Here is a 14,299-nt window from a genome sequence, read left to right as displayed (position 1 = left end):
AACCATTTCCGGTTTTATAAAGAGAATATAAAAACGCTTATGCCGCCTGGTGTCAGTTATGAAACTTGTTAAAAATAAATTTAACTAATCAACAAGATGAATAATCAAGCCAAAAACCTTTTTCAACTAACTTAACATTTAAAAGTAGAAAAATATCAAAACTGGCTTAATGAAAATAAACAAAGTCAAATAAAAACTTTAACTCTGATGAAAGCTCAAATTTCTTAAAAGTGCATTTAAACATTAAAAATAATAAGAAATACTTTATATTTCATTAAAATAAAGAAAATGAAAAATATTTGAACTTTGCATGAATGAATTTAACAAAAATGAACGTAAACCATAATTTACCTGAAATCAGATACAGGGAAGCCTTGATTAATTAACTGAACAACTTTATTGATGCAGGTCTCCGATTAGAATGGCCGAGGTAGGGCACGCTATCTCAATCGGAGACCTGGGCTTCCCTGATCTATTTCGACCAATCAAAAATTAGATTCTTTGTTCGGAACAATTTTGGTAATTAAAAAATTAACCCACGTGACCTTATCGACGGACACTGGCCATAAAGAAATAATTGAGTTAACATAGATAATCCCTTGACAAAGAAAAATCTGTTGACACCTGAGCACATCTTGTTTTTGACACCAGGTAAAAAGATAAAAAGACACCGTAATAACAATTACAAACATTGAAGCACCCATATGTAAATTTCTTAGGTCTTCGGATTAATCAATTACATAATTATACATTTTTGTGACATTGTTACTCCGCATGTTTTACAGATAATGTTTAGATAAGTAATTTGACAAAAATAAGCTATTTACTTTGAACCATCTGACTTTGTTCAAAAACTCTGTAACAATATTTGTTAGATATGCCGACATTAAAGTCTTGTATGTATTTTATATAATGGAGAAAAAAAATCAAAATTAAAATGTGCATTGCTGATAATGGTAAACCTGAGTAAAATATGAGATCAATAAAAAATATTCTACACTACATATCAAACACACTAATTGGCTAAATAATGTCTCTAATGAAATTCTACACAAAAAATAAAAAAACATTTATCTTTAATTAAGACACACATATATTGTTATTAATCATATCTGTCCTTTCCGATATATTTTATTTTATCAAATAAAACATACAACATGACTACTTTCCCCCTTGCTCCAATTACTTTCGACCTCGAAAGCTCAAATTTCTACCACTAATATGTAACTTTAACCAAAAAGAAGAAAAATTTAACTTTTAGCTATTTACATAAAAAGAAATGGAAAAAAAACAAAAAAATTTACTTTTCTACAAGTTAACTACTGGTATGTACCACCTCTCAGTATGCTGGGAGGGGCGAAAAAAAAAATCGTACTAAACATGTACTGTTCCCTCTTGAACACAAAATATATACATGTACACAAATACCACAATGTGAGATGATTCACATTGAAACCATACAAATGTCTTTGTCAATGAACACATTTGAGAGAAAAAAAGGAAACAAAATGTTAGAAGTTAGGAGAGGTTGAGATGGGAAAAAAAATTGTTGCTGTTTAGTTTATTAATTCATAGAGAGTGGAAAAAAAATGTTAGTACATGTAACCATAAGAGCCAATTGGCAAAGTTTTGTGATTCTGTATGGTTTGAAACAAAAAAAATTATATCCAAAAAGAATAATGAGAATTTAAACTGAATTTAATCTTTTTTTTTTTTGTTGTGGTCATTAAAAGAAGTTGCCCTAAATATTTACTGTGTATCTTGCAAGTGGAATGCATATCTGTTGTGAATGATTATGACATAAGCTCTGAAAGGTTGTTGAAGAATTTTGCTTACTTTGTAATGTAACCAAGGGTTGACAGAGAATTTGTGAGGAATTTTGATTGTTGTTTGAGTTTGTTTGTCAGTGACAGAATAGTCATGTTGTATGTTTTATTTGATAAAATAAAATATATCGGAAAGGACACATGTTACATGTTTGCGGTAGGTGCTAGCACGATAAAGGAATGCCCTGAATTGAGGCATTCGATGATTATTTTAGAAAATATTCACATGAGTTTAAACAACTTTAGATTAGATTCTATCGGTCACATATTAATCACTTCTGTAGTTTCATTGTGGAAGCGAACTCATTGCTGCCCCCCCCCCCCCCCCCCACTCCTCCCGCCCCGCTGACAGGTGCTCGCGCTGGATTTTTTTTTAATTGGAGAAAAGATATCAAGATCTGTCGAAAAACATTTTTGGTGGTTTCTTCTTATGTGTAACATTTTGTTTCACTTTCCCACCCCTTTGTTTATTCGGCCAGTCTGTGTTAATTCAATTGCCGCATGCGATCGAGAATCTTGTGCCGCTTCAGCGCACACAGCTCAGAACATTTATAGCCCCAGGTCATCATGAGTAACAGTTGGAAGGGTGATTTTACTACATAAAATAATAAAATCATAATATAATCTATTTTAATTGAGTACCATGCGTATAGATTCCCATAATAATTAATTTTTTTATTTCCTTTCAATGTTTACATTTAATTTTGTTCAAATAATTAATAAATTTTCTATCATTTAAATTGTGTGCTTTATCAAATTCTGATTCCGATTACCTTGAATTCATTAATTTTCCATTGGCTTTTGACAAAAGAGAGACGCCTGACCATCCAATGAAAACAAATACACAGAGTTTGATTGACAGGTTCAGCCAGGTGCAGGTCTCGCCCGATGTCCGAGGTTATGTGTGCTGCTTGTACACAGCCGAATGGTCTCAGTAAGAGTTATCGATGTAAATAGATAATAAAAATACATGCTTATCAAAACATGATCGTGCAAGTTAAAGTTGATTTAGGTTTGTTCCAATAGAAATCATGTTTCGCTAACTGTATTTAATATTTTTTTATGTATAGCGAATTTTAATATTGTTTCAGTACTGAAACATCGCATGAAAACGTTAAATATACATGTACTCTGTAACTAGTCGTCTTTTAATACATATACCTTTCTTTTGTTTGTTAAAAATTCGTTCAATTTTGTTAAAGTAATGTAAAACACGCGCGCCATTTTGAAACAATTAACATGTCAGAGAGTTCCGAATGAAATCTGATGAACGTTTCAAACGGTTCTCGCACGCTTTGCTCGAAACGATTTACACGCTTTGCCCGAAACGCTAAACGGTTTACATGAAACTCTAAAAGGTTTACACGAAACGTTTCTCGCACGTTGGCCGCACGCTTTTTTGGTGTAGTAGTACGTTTTAGGGTCTGTAAATTTTGTCAGCACGCAATTCTAAACTTGCACATAGTCTTCTAAAATTTAGAAATATTTTAATATAGAAGTTATCTTTGAGAAAAGTTTACGTGTTTTGTAGGCGAGTTCAGTTTAAAAAAGAAATACAATTCCTGACATGAATCATGAGTACATACTGTTTAATGTTTATAACAATGCTTGCTACCCTTTGAAAATTTAACTCGCCATTAAACATGATCTCATTTTTTAAACAATGTTTGAAACGATTACATAAACTCTGCTCGACAAATAGTTTTCCTAAAATATTTTCTTCCTTTCTTTTTTCAAAACACGTTTTATATACAGACTTTCAATATCAACACATTTTTATAACAAAAGCAGAACTGAAAGTATAGTCATTATAATCGTAACATATATTTTCAACTCGCAGCAACAACGGAAGACCTACTCGGGGCTTTGCCACGAGCTCTGCTCTAGTTATCACATTATTTTCCATTGAACGAGATTTTAATTCAAGAATTTGTTTCTCTTGTACATTAACCCTAAATTCTAGTTTAATGACATAGTCTTTGAGGCGGCTAATCTCTCTGGACATAATTTCTTGTGAATTATTTATTTCAGTTACAGAATAAACAGTATCATTAGCTTGTTCTTGAACTAGCTCTAGACGCTCTTGAATGCCATCTCGACCCTGGACTTCTTTTGCGAGTTCGTCCATTAGTAGTGCGGTTTTTTGTGCTTAAACGATTGCTTTTTTTAGCTTATTTATAATATACTTATATATCATGAATTTATTATCATACTCTTTACTATGAGAATATATAAGGTAATATGAGTGCATTATAGTTTAAGCCTTACCAAAATTTAAAATGTATGTCCCTAAGGTCAGAGGGTCTGGTCTTTGACATATAAACAACGTAATTTCCAACCAAAATAAAATCGTTTAATCATTTATAAATTTGTATAATTTATGAAATGTTAGTAAAACCGAAATGAAAACCCATTGAAAGCATTCCTACACTATAGCTTAGAACCAGTGAACATTAAGAGGACTCAATAATCGTGGCCATTTTTAGACTACTTGAATCTTATTCTTAAAGAAGAGGAGTTCTGTGTAAATACATGTATATAGAAAGATAATGAATTTTAAAGAATTTTTTTTTTCTTTACTAAATGTTGGTATATGGCCAATTATGTTTAATGTTTAAAGTTAAATGCAGATCTGATGGTTACTTTTTGGACCTCCCACCCTCCTTAAAGAGATATGTTCATGATTTCCATGATTTGTCAAATTTTATCTTTATATATTTATGTTTACAATGTTTAAGTTATATATTTCAAATGATCAATCCAAATTTTATCGTCAGTCATAATGTTACATGTTAATGTAAGTGCACATATATAAATTGTGGATTCTTTCAGTAATGTTCGAAACACTAAATGATATGAAAATTTTGGAGATATATGAGACATATATATGTATAATATATGTGTATAAGTAATTAAGGATTTAGTAATAAATTAACTTAAACAACACCGTTTAAACTTGTGATTGTTAAAAGGACAATTTGTATTGCAGTTTTGTTTTGTATTTCTGAGAACTAAACAATAACATTTTCTAGCTGAAGTATTAGATTTCTACATCTCACTTATGAACAAAAATATAAATTTTTCAAAACTAATTTAATTGTACTTTTTTAATTAATTAAGAAAAAAAGGTTTTTATATATGTAAGTGCAATATAATCTAGAATTTTGTCGATTATATTCTATTAGACCATTCAAATTGCAAAAAGATAATATGTATATTCCTCAAGCATTCCTGAAAATACATCTGAATAATTTGAAATGTAGACAATTTTTTCAAACAAAGACTGACTAACGTTACTTGTTAATGAAGATAACTTAAAACATTCTGCAGAAAAAAACAAGCTAATATCAAATTGACCGAGTTCTACCTATGCTTGATTATACCGCTTAAATCAAGAGTTATTGCTCTTGAATTATGGACTATAGAAGCTCTTGTTCATTTTGTTTAATCTTTCAATGGAAAAAAAACAACACATAAGTTTCCGATTGTTGATATTACAAGAACTTTAATGAAGCAGTAACAAAATACATAATGCAATCAATCAGCGATAGTTTTAATGAATCAACAAACATTACAAATAAATACATCAAATTCATGTACGTAATAGGATGAGGTAGAATAATTTAAGTACACGATACTTTGATACAGAAAACTTTCTGTTCAACAGTATTGCAAACGCGGATTTCATCATAAACGTTATTTACAAAACTCTGTAGAATAATATGATTAACCGTTTGACGTGCATTATAAAAAGAAAGTAATTCTTGTTATGTTAAGTAAGCAATCGACTTTGACGTAAGAGTTAAATATTTATGTTCATCTAAATGCTATTGCTTAAAATGTCATTAGCTGCCTTGCAATGGTTTATTATAATAAAAGACTTAGTTTACAGCCATAGAGTATTCCAAAACTTGTCACTGTATGCCAACAAACTCAAAATTGATAGAAGCTGGAAAGCAATGTCTGATAGCGATCTGCAAATTTGACAAAATTACACAAAAGTTCACATGTCGAGGAATTTTATTACACCTTAAGGACCCCAAAATGTTTGAAATCTTTTTGTCAAATCATGTCACAATTCCAATCTCGTCTCTGGATGTTTATGCTTTATGGAAACCTGAAGCAAACGGAAAATGTTAATTTCTTACTAAATTTTAGTAAAATATCTCGTTTCATTCTCAATTTTCTTCAATAATTTCATTATATAGAATATTAATTTTCTTTATCATATTTGTTCAACTTAAATTTAAATTGCAATAAAATTCAAAAGGTTTAAAATTCGTAAGGTACAAAGCATGTTATATCAGTTGTTGACATTAATTCACCCCTACGACTGTATGAAGAAACGCACACGTCCAACACGTATTTACAATGGTAGAGTATGATGTTTACAGTTGTAACGCATGTACCCTAAAACATTTTAAATTACCATGCATTAACAACTAAAGAGGTAGGTGTTCATCGAATCACCCTGCAGATCAACCTTAAATTTTAAGATGTGATTTGTTTCACTTAGTAAAAAAAAACATTACAAAATGTTTTCTTTAAGTGTTTAGTATTTCTTGCTATCTTTATAACGATCTTCTTTTCGAGGATATCAATATACAGTACCGATCAGACCCAACCTAACATAAAGTAAACCCCAACTAAACCCTGGGTTTACTTTCTGGGTTTACTCTGGGTTTATTTCGGGTTAACTAGAGTGGACCCAGAGTAAACCCAGAGTAAACCCAAAGTAAACCCAGAGTGGACACAGAGAGTAAACCCAGTCAGAAGTATACCCCTGAAAGCAGACGCTAACTGTGTATTTGGAATATACAAAGGGTAGGAATTACAGGCAGTAGGATGATAAGATAAAATACTAGTCTGCTTCACACTTCAATGCATACAGTTGACCTCAAAAGCAATTTCAAAGTAAACCCAAAGTAAACCCCGAGTGGACCCAAATTTTCAAAAGTAAACCCAGAGTAAACCCCAAGTAAACCCGAAAAGTAAACCCGGGGTTTTGTTGGGGTTTACTTTGGTGTTAGGTTGGGTCTGATCGGTACTGTAGTCTTGCAATTTCCACGACCATAAAGTCCTTTTTACATCAGAAATACTTACCCATTGTTTACTTTTGTGTTCCTTCTGGACGTACTGGTGACGGTTGTGAATACTCATTAGGTACCTCTCTCTTTTTCCTCTGATTGACGAACGGTGATTCAGATTTAAACACTCTAAGTATGGGACTTGTGTTTCTCAGGAGAGGGTTCAGATCTAGGAAGGCTTCCATACAATCTAATTCTAGAAACAACAAGAAACATGAATGTTTTTTAATATGAAAAAATTATGATATTTTGCATGAATATATTATTTAAAATCTCATCCATTCTGACTAGAATGTGTCCTCCTTTAAAAAGTTCTAAAAGTGCCATTTTTTCTGTCAACTTTTATTTTATTGATCACAATTTTGAATGATATCGATTACTTGTATCTATTACATTCAACATGTGAACAATTAAGTAAACAAGTGAAAAGAAGCTTTAAATCTAGGTGTTTCATCTTGGCATTCAAGCAACTAACCTGCTTGCTGTCGGCATTCTATTCCAGAAAATACGACACTTGAAAGAATAGGCTGGTCATACTGGTCATAAACAAGAACTTCAAACCCATGATTCCTTCGGTTAAGGACGATCCAGTCGTTTGCAGCCTGATGAACAGGCACTGATACCCATGTATTTGATACCCAAGGAACCATCGACGTCCAAAGAACTCGTTGGCGGACAACTGCGAATGAATAACAAATTATCTCTGATAATTTTTGATAGACGGTTGGTACAATTTTTGATAGACGGTTGGTACAAATAATTTACCTTGTATTACATGGTCGTTTTTAAAACGTTGACTGCCAATCTAGCACTACTATCGTCAGATCTGTTTATCTTTGTATTAAATAAAACTTATATCCTAACATTGTATTGACTATTCTCAGGCAAGTCATATAGTCACATTTAATACAATGTTTAATGACGAGCAACGCTTCAGGTCCTAGGATTATGAAGCTGTCTTGGATTAACGTCAGAATTTGTACACTGTTTAAAAGTTTTATTATCGGATGGAATTAAATTTTGAAATATATTTTCTAAATCTTGTTGCAATCCAAACATTAAAAATGTCAATATCTTTGTTTTTTAATTATCTAATTATTCAAGTACATGTAGTGAAAATTTGACTTAATACTAAAATATTCTATGATCCTGGACCCGGTTGCTCGAAAATAAATTACAGCAGACAAGAGGGGATCAGATTTTAATGCATTAAGAAACAGTTTAATGTTCAGCAAATATTGTTGAATTCTTTATCTTTAAAAGAAGCAAAACTGAATGCTATAAACGAGGGTGACTTACCGTTTAATCTATTAGATCTTCCTCGGGCTCTGCTTCGGCGTCTAAGAGGTTTCAGGTACTGAAGAACCTTGATAGAAATCCTATCTAAATCTGCATCATCTGGACAGTTACACACTTCAAAAAAAAATCAATACATGTATTACATACCAAGGTAATTAAAGGAGGTTAACTTGATAAACTTTGATTATATGTCCTTGTCAAGTTATGCTAAATATCGTTTTTAATTTACTTTTTTTTATATTTTGTGGACATGATTTCAACATTATTCAAACAGACAGTCGCCTAAGGTTTATTTTCATTGATGAATTTGTTATCTTAAAACAAGTGAAAAGTTTTAAGAGTAATGTTAATCAATCTCTGATCTCTGAGACATATTAAGACAGGATAACGAAAATGTGCAAGAAAAGCCGCTTGATTTGAACGTTGGGGATTATTATAACTGTTAAACAATAGATCTAAAATATTTTACTACTTACAAACTCTCTCCTTAAGATGCAACATCAAAGTGGCGTTGACAATTTCAGGGTTAGTTGATTGGTCTGAGGGAAGAACATCAAATATAACGCGCAAACTCCCCGACGTGGAATCATTCCACATGTTCTCGTCAATTCTGTTAGGCAGTTCACCTACAAATATTCCAAATTTATATAAAAGGTTGTTTAATAACGATATTTGGATATACTGTATATGATAAAATAATAAAAAAATTGCGGTTTAAAAAACGATATTTTTTATAGTTTAATGAGTAGATACAAAGAACACCACCAGTTTCCGTCACAAATTTTAAAAAGAGAACTCTTGTCTGCATTCGTTATGCCAAAAGTTATGCCAAGTACGTTGTTTTGAATCTGAGTAGCGATTATTTCTTTTAATCGTATCTTTTGACTTACAAGATGCTGTAAAGCACTGCTGCTCAGTGACTCGTATTGAGGAGATGTTGGCCAGTGTGATGTTGATGATCTCCCGGTCACGTGGTCTGATCTGAGGAACGGAAGTCCATCCAAAGTGCGCCAGGACCTTGTTCCGGATTTCCTGTCTCCTGTAAGCACGTTCTCTGTAACATGAAAACGATGCTGTGCCTCCGTAAGTTTTTGGGACGTTTTATTTGGGTTTTAGAACGAATTGTTATTATGATTTTATTAAGATTACGTTTCAGGTATTTTAAGGTACAAGTCGTTTATTACAGAGGAACAAAAGTGTTATATTTAAATGGTTTAGAAGGAAAAAAACTGGAAGAGCTATTAGAATATGTATTAATTCAATTGAGGTTTTTTTCTGTTAATTTTATGAAATAGATTTTTTTTTAAGATTTACATTTTAGTTTGAAATTCCTAATTTAACTCCACTGATAAAAAACATTAACAGATATCTGTCCTAAATGTTTACCTATTTTGATCTGTTTTTTGAAAGTTACATTCACAAAAATTATGGCAGGTCAGGATTGGAACACAAATCCGATTGTTTTCACTGTGAAAATTAGGTCAAAACACACTGTGAAAATTAGGTCAAAACAATGTCAAAATTATCTATGGATCAGTTTCCTACGGTGTAAACGAATGCGCACTGGTGAACTTACGCAGGTGCTGAATTTTGTTGTAAATCTATTTTTGTCCATAAGAATACTGAGGCATTTGGTGCTTACATGTATATACCACAAATATGTAGAATCTGTAATGATGTACATGTTTTACTTATTTGAAGCCATACATTTCTTTTATTAGAAAAGTTTACTATATTGCTCAATTAATTCATATTATCATATGTATATTTATGTGAGAGTGGAAGAAATTCAGTATAAATGATAGTTAAGGGATAGTTTAGGTTTAAGAACACAGCACACATTTCATGTGTAAGTAACACAATAAAGTATATAGCAACAATATTAAAAAAAACTAAAAGCAATTGCATACATTCATGACATAAAATAGGCAAAGTTAAAGTCGAAGTTTTATGTGACAAAACCTTTATCAAAGAACATATAGAAAAAGAATGTTTTAGATTACAGATTAGAATATATCTAAGACATGCATCACGAAGTCAAAATTAATTACAATATAATATTCATTGTGCTTTATTAAGTTATTCAATTTATCACTTTGACAAAAAAATTAAATTTAATAAAATATAAATATTTTGGTTTTAGAATTGTTACTTGGAAAACTATATTTTGAAACACTGATTTATTTGTTTTTCATATCTTTTTTGGGAGGTTACACTTTGTTTTAATGTTTTAAAAAGACAATGAATATCTTATTCAAGAATCCCATACGTTAGTTTGAAGTAACAATACTAATATATAAAAGTACCAGTATAAACATATTTATACTTTTCGTAAATTCATAGAAAATTTCCTTTTTTTTACTTTTTGAGTCAGATAACGTATGGATTTCCCTTAACATTTTTGTCTCAATTTGAGTGATTATTCTCAAGAGAGACTAAAACACAACATTCAGTCAACTGATAAATCAGTTGATCTTTACTTTAACCATCACTAACTACAAGTCTAACTAAAAAAGGAAATAAAACGACACGCACATTTTATACCTGTAGTGCATAATCGAGATTCTATCTCTCGTCATAAACGGAGTCATTGTGGCTGTATCTGAACTGTCCTCACTTATTTCTGTTGAAGCAGGTGTTGTAGTTCCTATCACAAACTCATGGAGTGTCGCGAAACACACTGCCATCGCGAGTAAAAAGTTAAACTGTCTGGAAAAGCACAGCATGGTGATGAAAACGATACGGAAAACAGATTTGAAAAGAAGGGAATGGTCCCTGCTGGTACTCTTGTTCTATGACAAGCAGTTTCACATTTAGACTAGGTGTCAGCAACTTTGAAGGTCGTCCACTATTAGCCCAGTAGCTGTTAATGTAATGTCAGTAATTGTCGAGTTTGCTGAATTGTCTCACAATGTACATTCAACACTGCCGCTCAAATCTCAAATGGAACAACATTGTTCTTACCCGCCTCTATATCATACCTAGAGGTGTTAAGGGTGAAAGGTTATATGTTAATGAATCGTTCCCGCCTTTTTTTGCACGCCTTAAGAGTACTAGTCAATGAAGACGTATTGCATCGTCTGGTTTGTTTTGGGGGAGATATGACCTTGGCAGGCGATGATGGGGGGCGTCTGGTGCTACTGAACTTGACATTGGAAAGCAACGTAGGTGTTAAAAACAACACATCAATTACACGGCAATAATAAGTGATTAGATATTTGAACATATATCGGGATTAGTTTACTTCGCCTTGTGAAATCACAATATTTAAATCATATGAAATAGTTCACCTTGGAAATATAAAACTGAAATTTAGTAAAAGGTTAAATCGTCCAAAAATTATAGTGTCATTAACTACTAGTATAGTAAAAGATAAATATTATAATTATTATTAAAATAATATTCTTATTCGTTATAATGCATTTATATTGCAGTATAGACGGTCAAATAGATACGTATCTCAAAAATATTCTAAAAAAAAAAAAAATACGTCTCGTTTTTTGTAATCATCATTGTTTCAATCGATATCAAATATAGATTAGAATTAATCGTATAATTATAATAACAGTTGTTTAGAGCACTTGTTTTGTTTTCTATGCAGACACATCTGCTAACATGTTAAAGTGCAGACACTCTTTTCAAGATAAGACTTCTTGCACTTTTGAATTGTTAACTACTTCATTTTCTGATATCTTGAAAATCAAAATCAAAGGTGTTTTGCTGAGGACCAGATGAAAGTTACACTGGTTTTGTTTTAATTCTAATTATATTAGACGTTATTGAATGCTATTTGAAGCGACAAAAATTTGGAAAATCATACATTGAAAACGTCATATCTTCGTTTTTCCTCTTATGTTATAGTTATTTCGGCAATTTTTTATGTGTTCAAAAAAAAGAATGACGTATTAATCATATTTCAATGGCATCGCTATTGGTACAAAAACATAGCAGTTCCTATCATTGCTCCTCAACAAGTAAACACCAATTTTCTATAACAATCCTCAAAATTTATTTGAAATACCGACAATTTTTTAAATATTATTATTTACATTGATATTTTTACAGGGAAATCCCATTCCTGCCAGATCTGTTGTTGACGGGGTTTTTGAAAAGTCTGGATTTAATTGTTAAAAACCAAACAGACAAATATTGATAGGTCTGACGCAAAGGGGTCACAAAAGCCGTCACAATGCTCCCAATTCTGCCATGAATTTATCCCCTTTCCTCTGTTTTTTACTTCATATTTGTTGTGTCTATGGCGTAAAAGCAATCAACCTTTTATATCACGATCTATGAGATCTAGACTTTAACGGCCGCAGACAGGCTATTTGCGCGCACGTTTGATTTGGTTCATTTTTAACGATTATATGCCGAAGAAAAAAAGGGGTGTATACAAAATGACTAACATTCTCACGAAGAATATTTATCAAGTTTTATTTTCAGAGTGTCTCTCATCTTTATTTGTTTTGTTTTTACGTATTTCTATTCGTTGTCTAAAAGAGATAAATTTTGCAAGAAAATTTTATATAAGAAATTTGTTTTATGAGTTCGTACCTCATAATTGTTCTTTTTGCTGTAACACATATTGAGCAGCACCAATAAAATCATCACATGACTGTTTCACTAACGTCATCACATTTTTTAAAAATAAAAATGACAGATTATAGCTACCGAAATTATCATAAAAACATTTAAAAGCACTTTTTACGAGGTATCATAACTAACCGAACCAATGTTGTGGATTTTTTTATGAAAAGGCTTTCGAAAATAGAGGTTTGCTGGAAACCACAGAAAAGAACCTATTGATAATAAAAATATGATAGAAAGGTTTTATGAAAATGCTTTCGAGAACCGTCCCCTGTACAGGTTAACTGCAAGAACTGATTGATTCCTTACAAGAAGTAATCACTACGATATGTTTGGAGTCTTTTTTCTTGTCAGTAGCTTTGGGTTGCAATCGCTGGCTGGCATCCAGATATTTCATTAAGTCTGCACAACGATAGTAAGAGAGTTGTAGATCACGTGATTTGATACCTTTATCGATCTGATTGACCGCTGGCCATAGCAGGGGTTAAGAAGTCACGAAGGTCGCCCAGAATGCATTGATCGGACGGTCGAAATGTCGGAACCGAACGCGCGATTAATCACACTGTTTTCATTTTTGCTGCCTGTACGTCTTGATTCCTGTTAAATGTAACTCAACATTTCTTTTTTTTTTAATTCAGTGGTTAAGTTAGATGATTTCGTTTCAATCATTTATCAATTGTACTTAATGAATAATTGTTTATATAATGTTTAAATATGTATACTTTGTTAGCTCACTCGACATGTTACCTCAAGGGAGCTTTTATGCATCACTTAATGTCTAGTGAGTTTCTTTATTACTTATTGTCTAGTGAGCTTTTCTGATTACTTATTGTCTAGTGAGCTTTTCTGGTTACTTACTGTCTAGTGAGCTTTTCTGATTACTTGTTGTCTGTCATTTTGTTAGCCTTTCTTACAATTTAATAGAAAAAAATTATTCGTTGAGAAAATAATTTTACAGTACGATGTATATTTTGAGTTTATCTGGAATAACTTCAACAAAGCATATGCGCCATCTTAATCTACAAAAAAAAATAAAACACAAAAAGTAGTGTTAAATATAAATCGCATTGATTTTTTTTTAAGTGGGAAATTGTAATTTTTAAATACTTTATTTAATTCTAATCTTAAGGTCAAAATAATTCAAATGATTGTCAAGTGTTACCTAGTATATTTCATAAACTGACAGTTGCAGTTTTATTACTTAAAACTTTAAATGGAATAAAGCTCTAAGAATTCATAAGGGTTACCGCTGCATAGAGGTCATTTGAGGGTTCTCACATTATTAAAAATGTATGTGGAATCCATTTTAAAACTCTACTTTGTACAAAGCTGTGCAAAAAAATGTGAAATCATATAAGCATACTGACATTGTTCATCCATTCATGGGCTTTTTTCTGACCACTTACCTTTTGTCAGTTCATCTGTTGTATAGTACAGTTCACCTGTTAATATTTTGCATCAAAAATGTTTTCAAAGTTCGAGTTAGTTATATTGAATTAA

General features: G+C 31.6%; 1 protein-coding gene across 4 annotated transcripts; it reads right to left on the bottom strand.

Moving 5' to 3' along the window:
• Positions 1–5,311: 5,311 nt before the first annotated feature.
• LOC105319765 (uncharacterized) lies at positions 5,312–11,247 on the bottom strand. 4 transcript variants are annotated; one of them, XM_011417441.4, is made up of 7 exons: positions 10,748–11,247; positions 9,103–9,266; positions 8,689–8,838; positions 8,213–8,326; positions 7,389–7,592; positions 6,930–7,109; positions 5,312–5,943 (listed from the first exon to the last, which is right to left on the bottom strand). In XM_011417441.4, exons 1-6 carry the CDS (start codon positions 10,936–10,938, stop codon positions 6,937–6,939), a joined length of 996 nt encoding a protein of 331 aa, XP_011415743.2. In that variant the 5' UTR covers positions 10,939–11,247; the 3' UTR covers positions 5,312–5,943; positions 6,930–6,936. The 4 variants fall into 4 exon arrangements, with proteins under 4 accessions (XP_011415743.2, XP_011415744.2, XP_011415746.2 ...); XM_011417442.4 differs by having other exon boundaries at positions 10,757–11,247; XM_011417444.4 differs by having other exon boundaries at positions 9,103–9,251; positions 10,757–11,244.
• Positions 11,248–14,299: the final 3,052 nt, after the last annotated feature.

The sequence above is a fragment of the Magallana gigas genome, chromosome 10 (assembly GCF_963853765.1).
Source record: "Magallana gigas chromosome 10, xbMagGiga1.1, whole genome shotgun sequence".
Taxonomy (NCBI): Eukaryota; Metazoa; Mollusca; class Bivalvia; order Ostreida; family Ostreidae; genus Magallana; species Magallana gigas.
The sequence above is the reverse complement of the archived record's forward strand: the minus strand, read 5'-3'. Positions and strand labels throughout refer to the sequence as shown.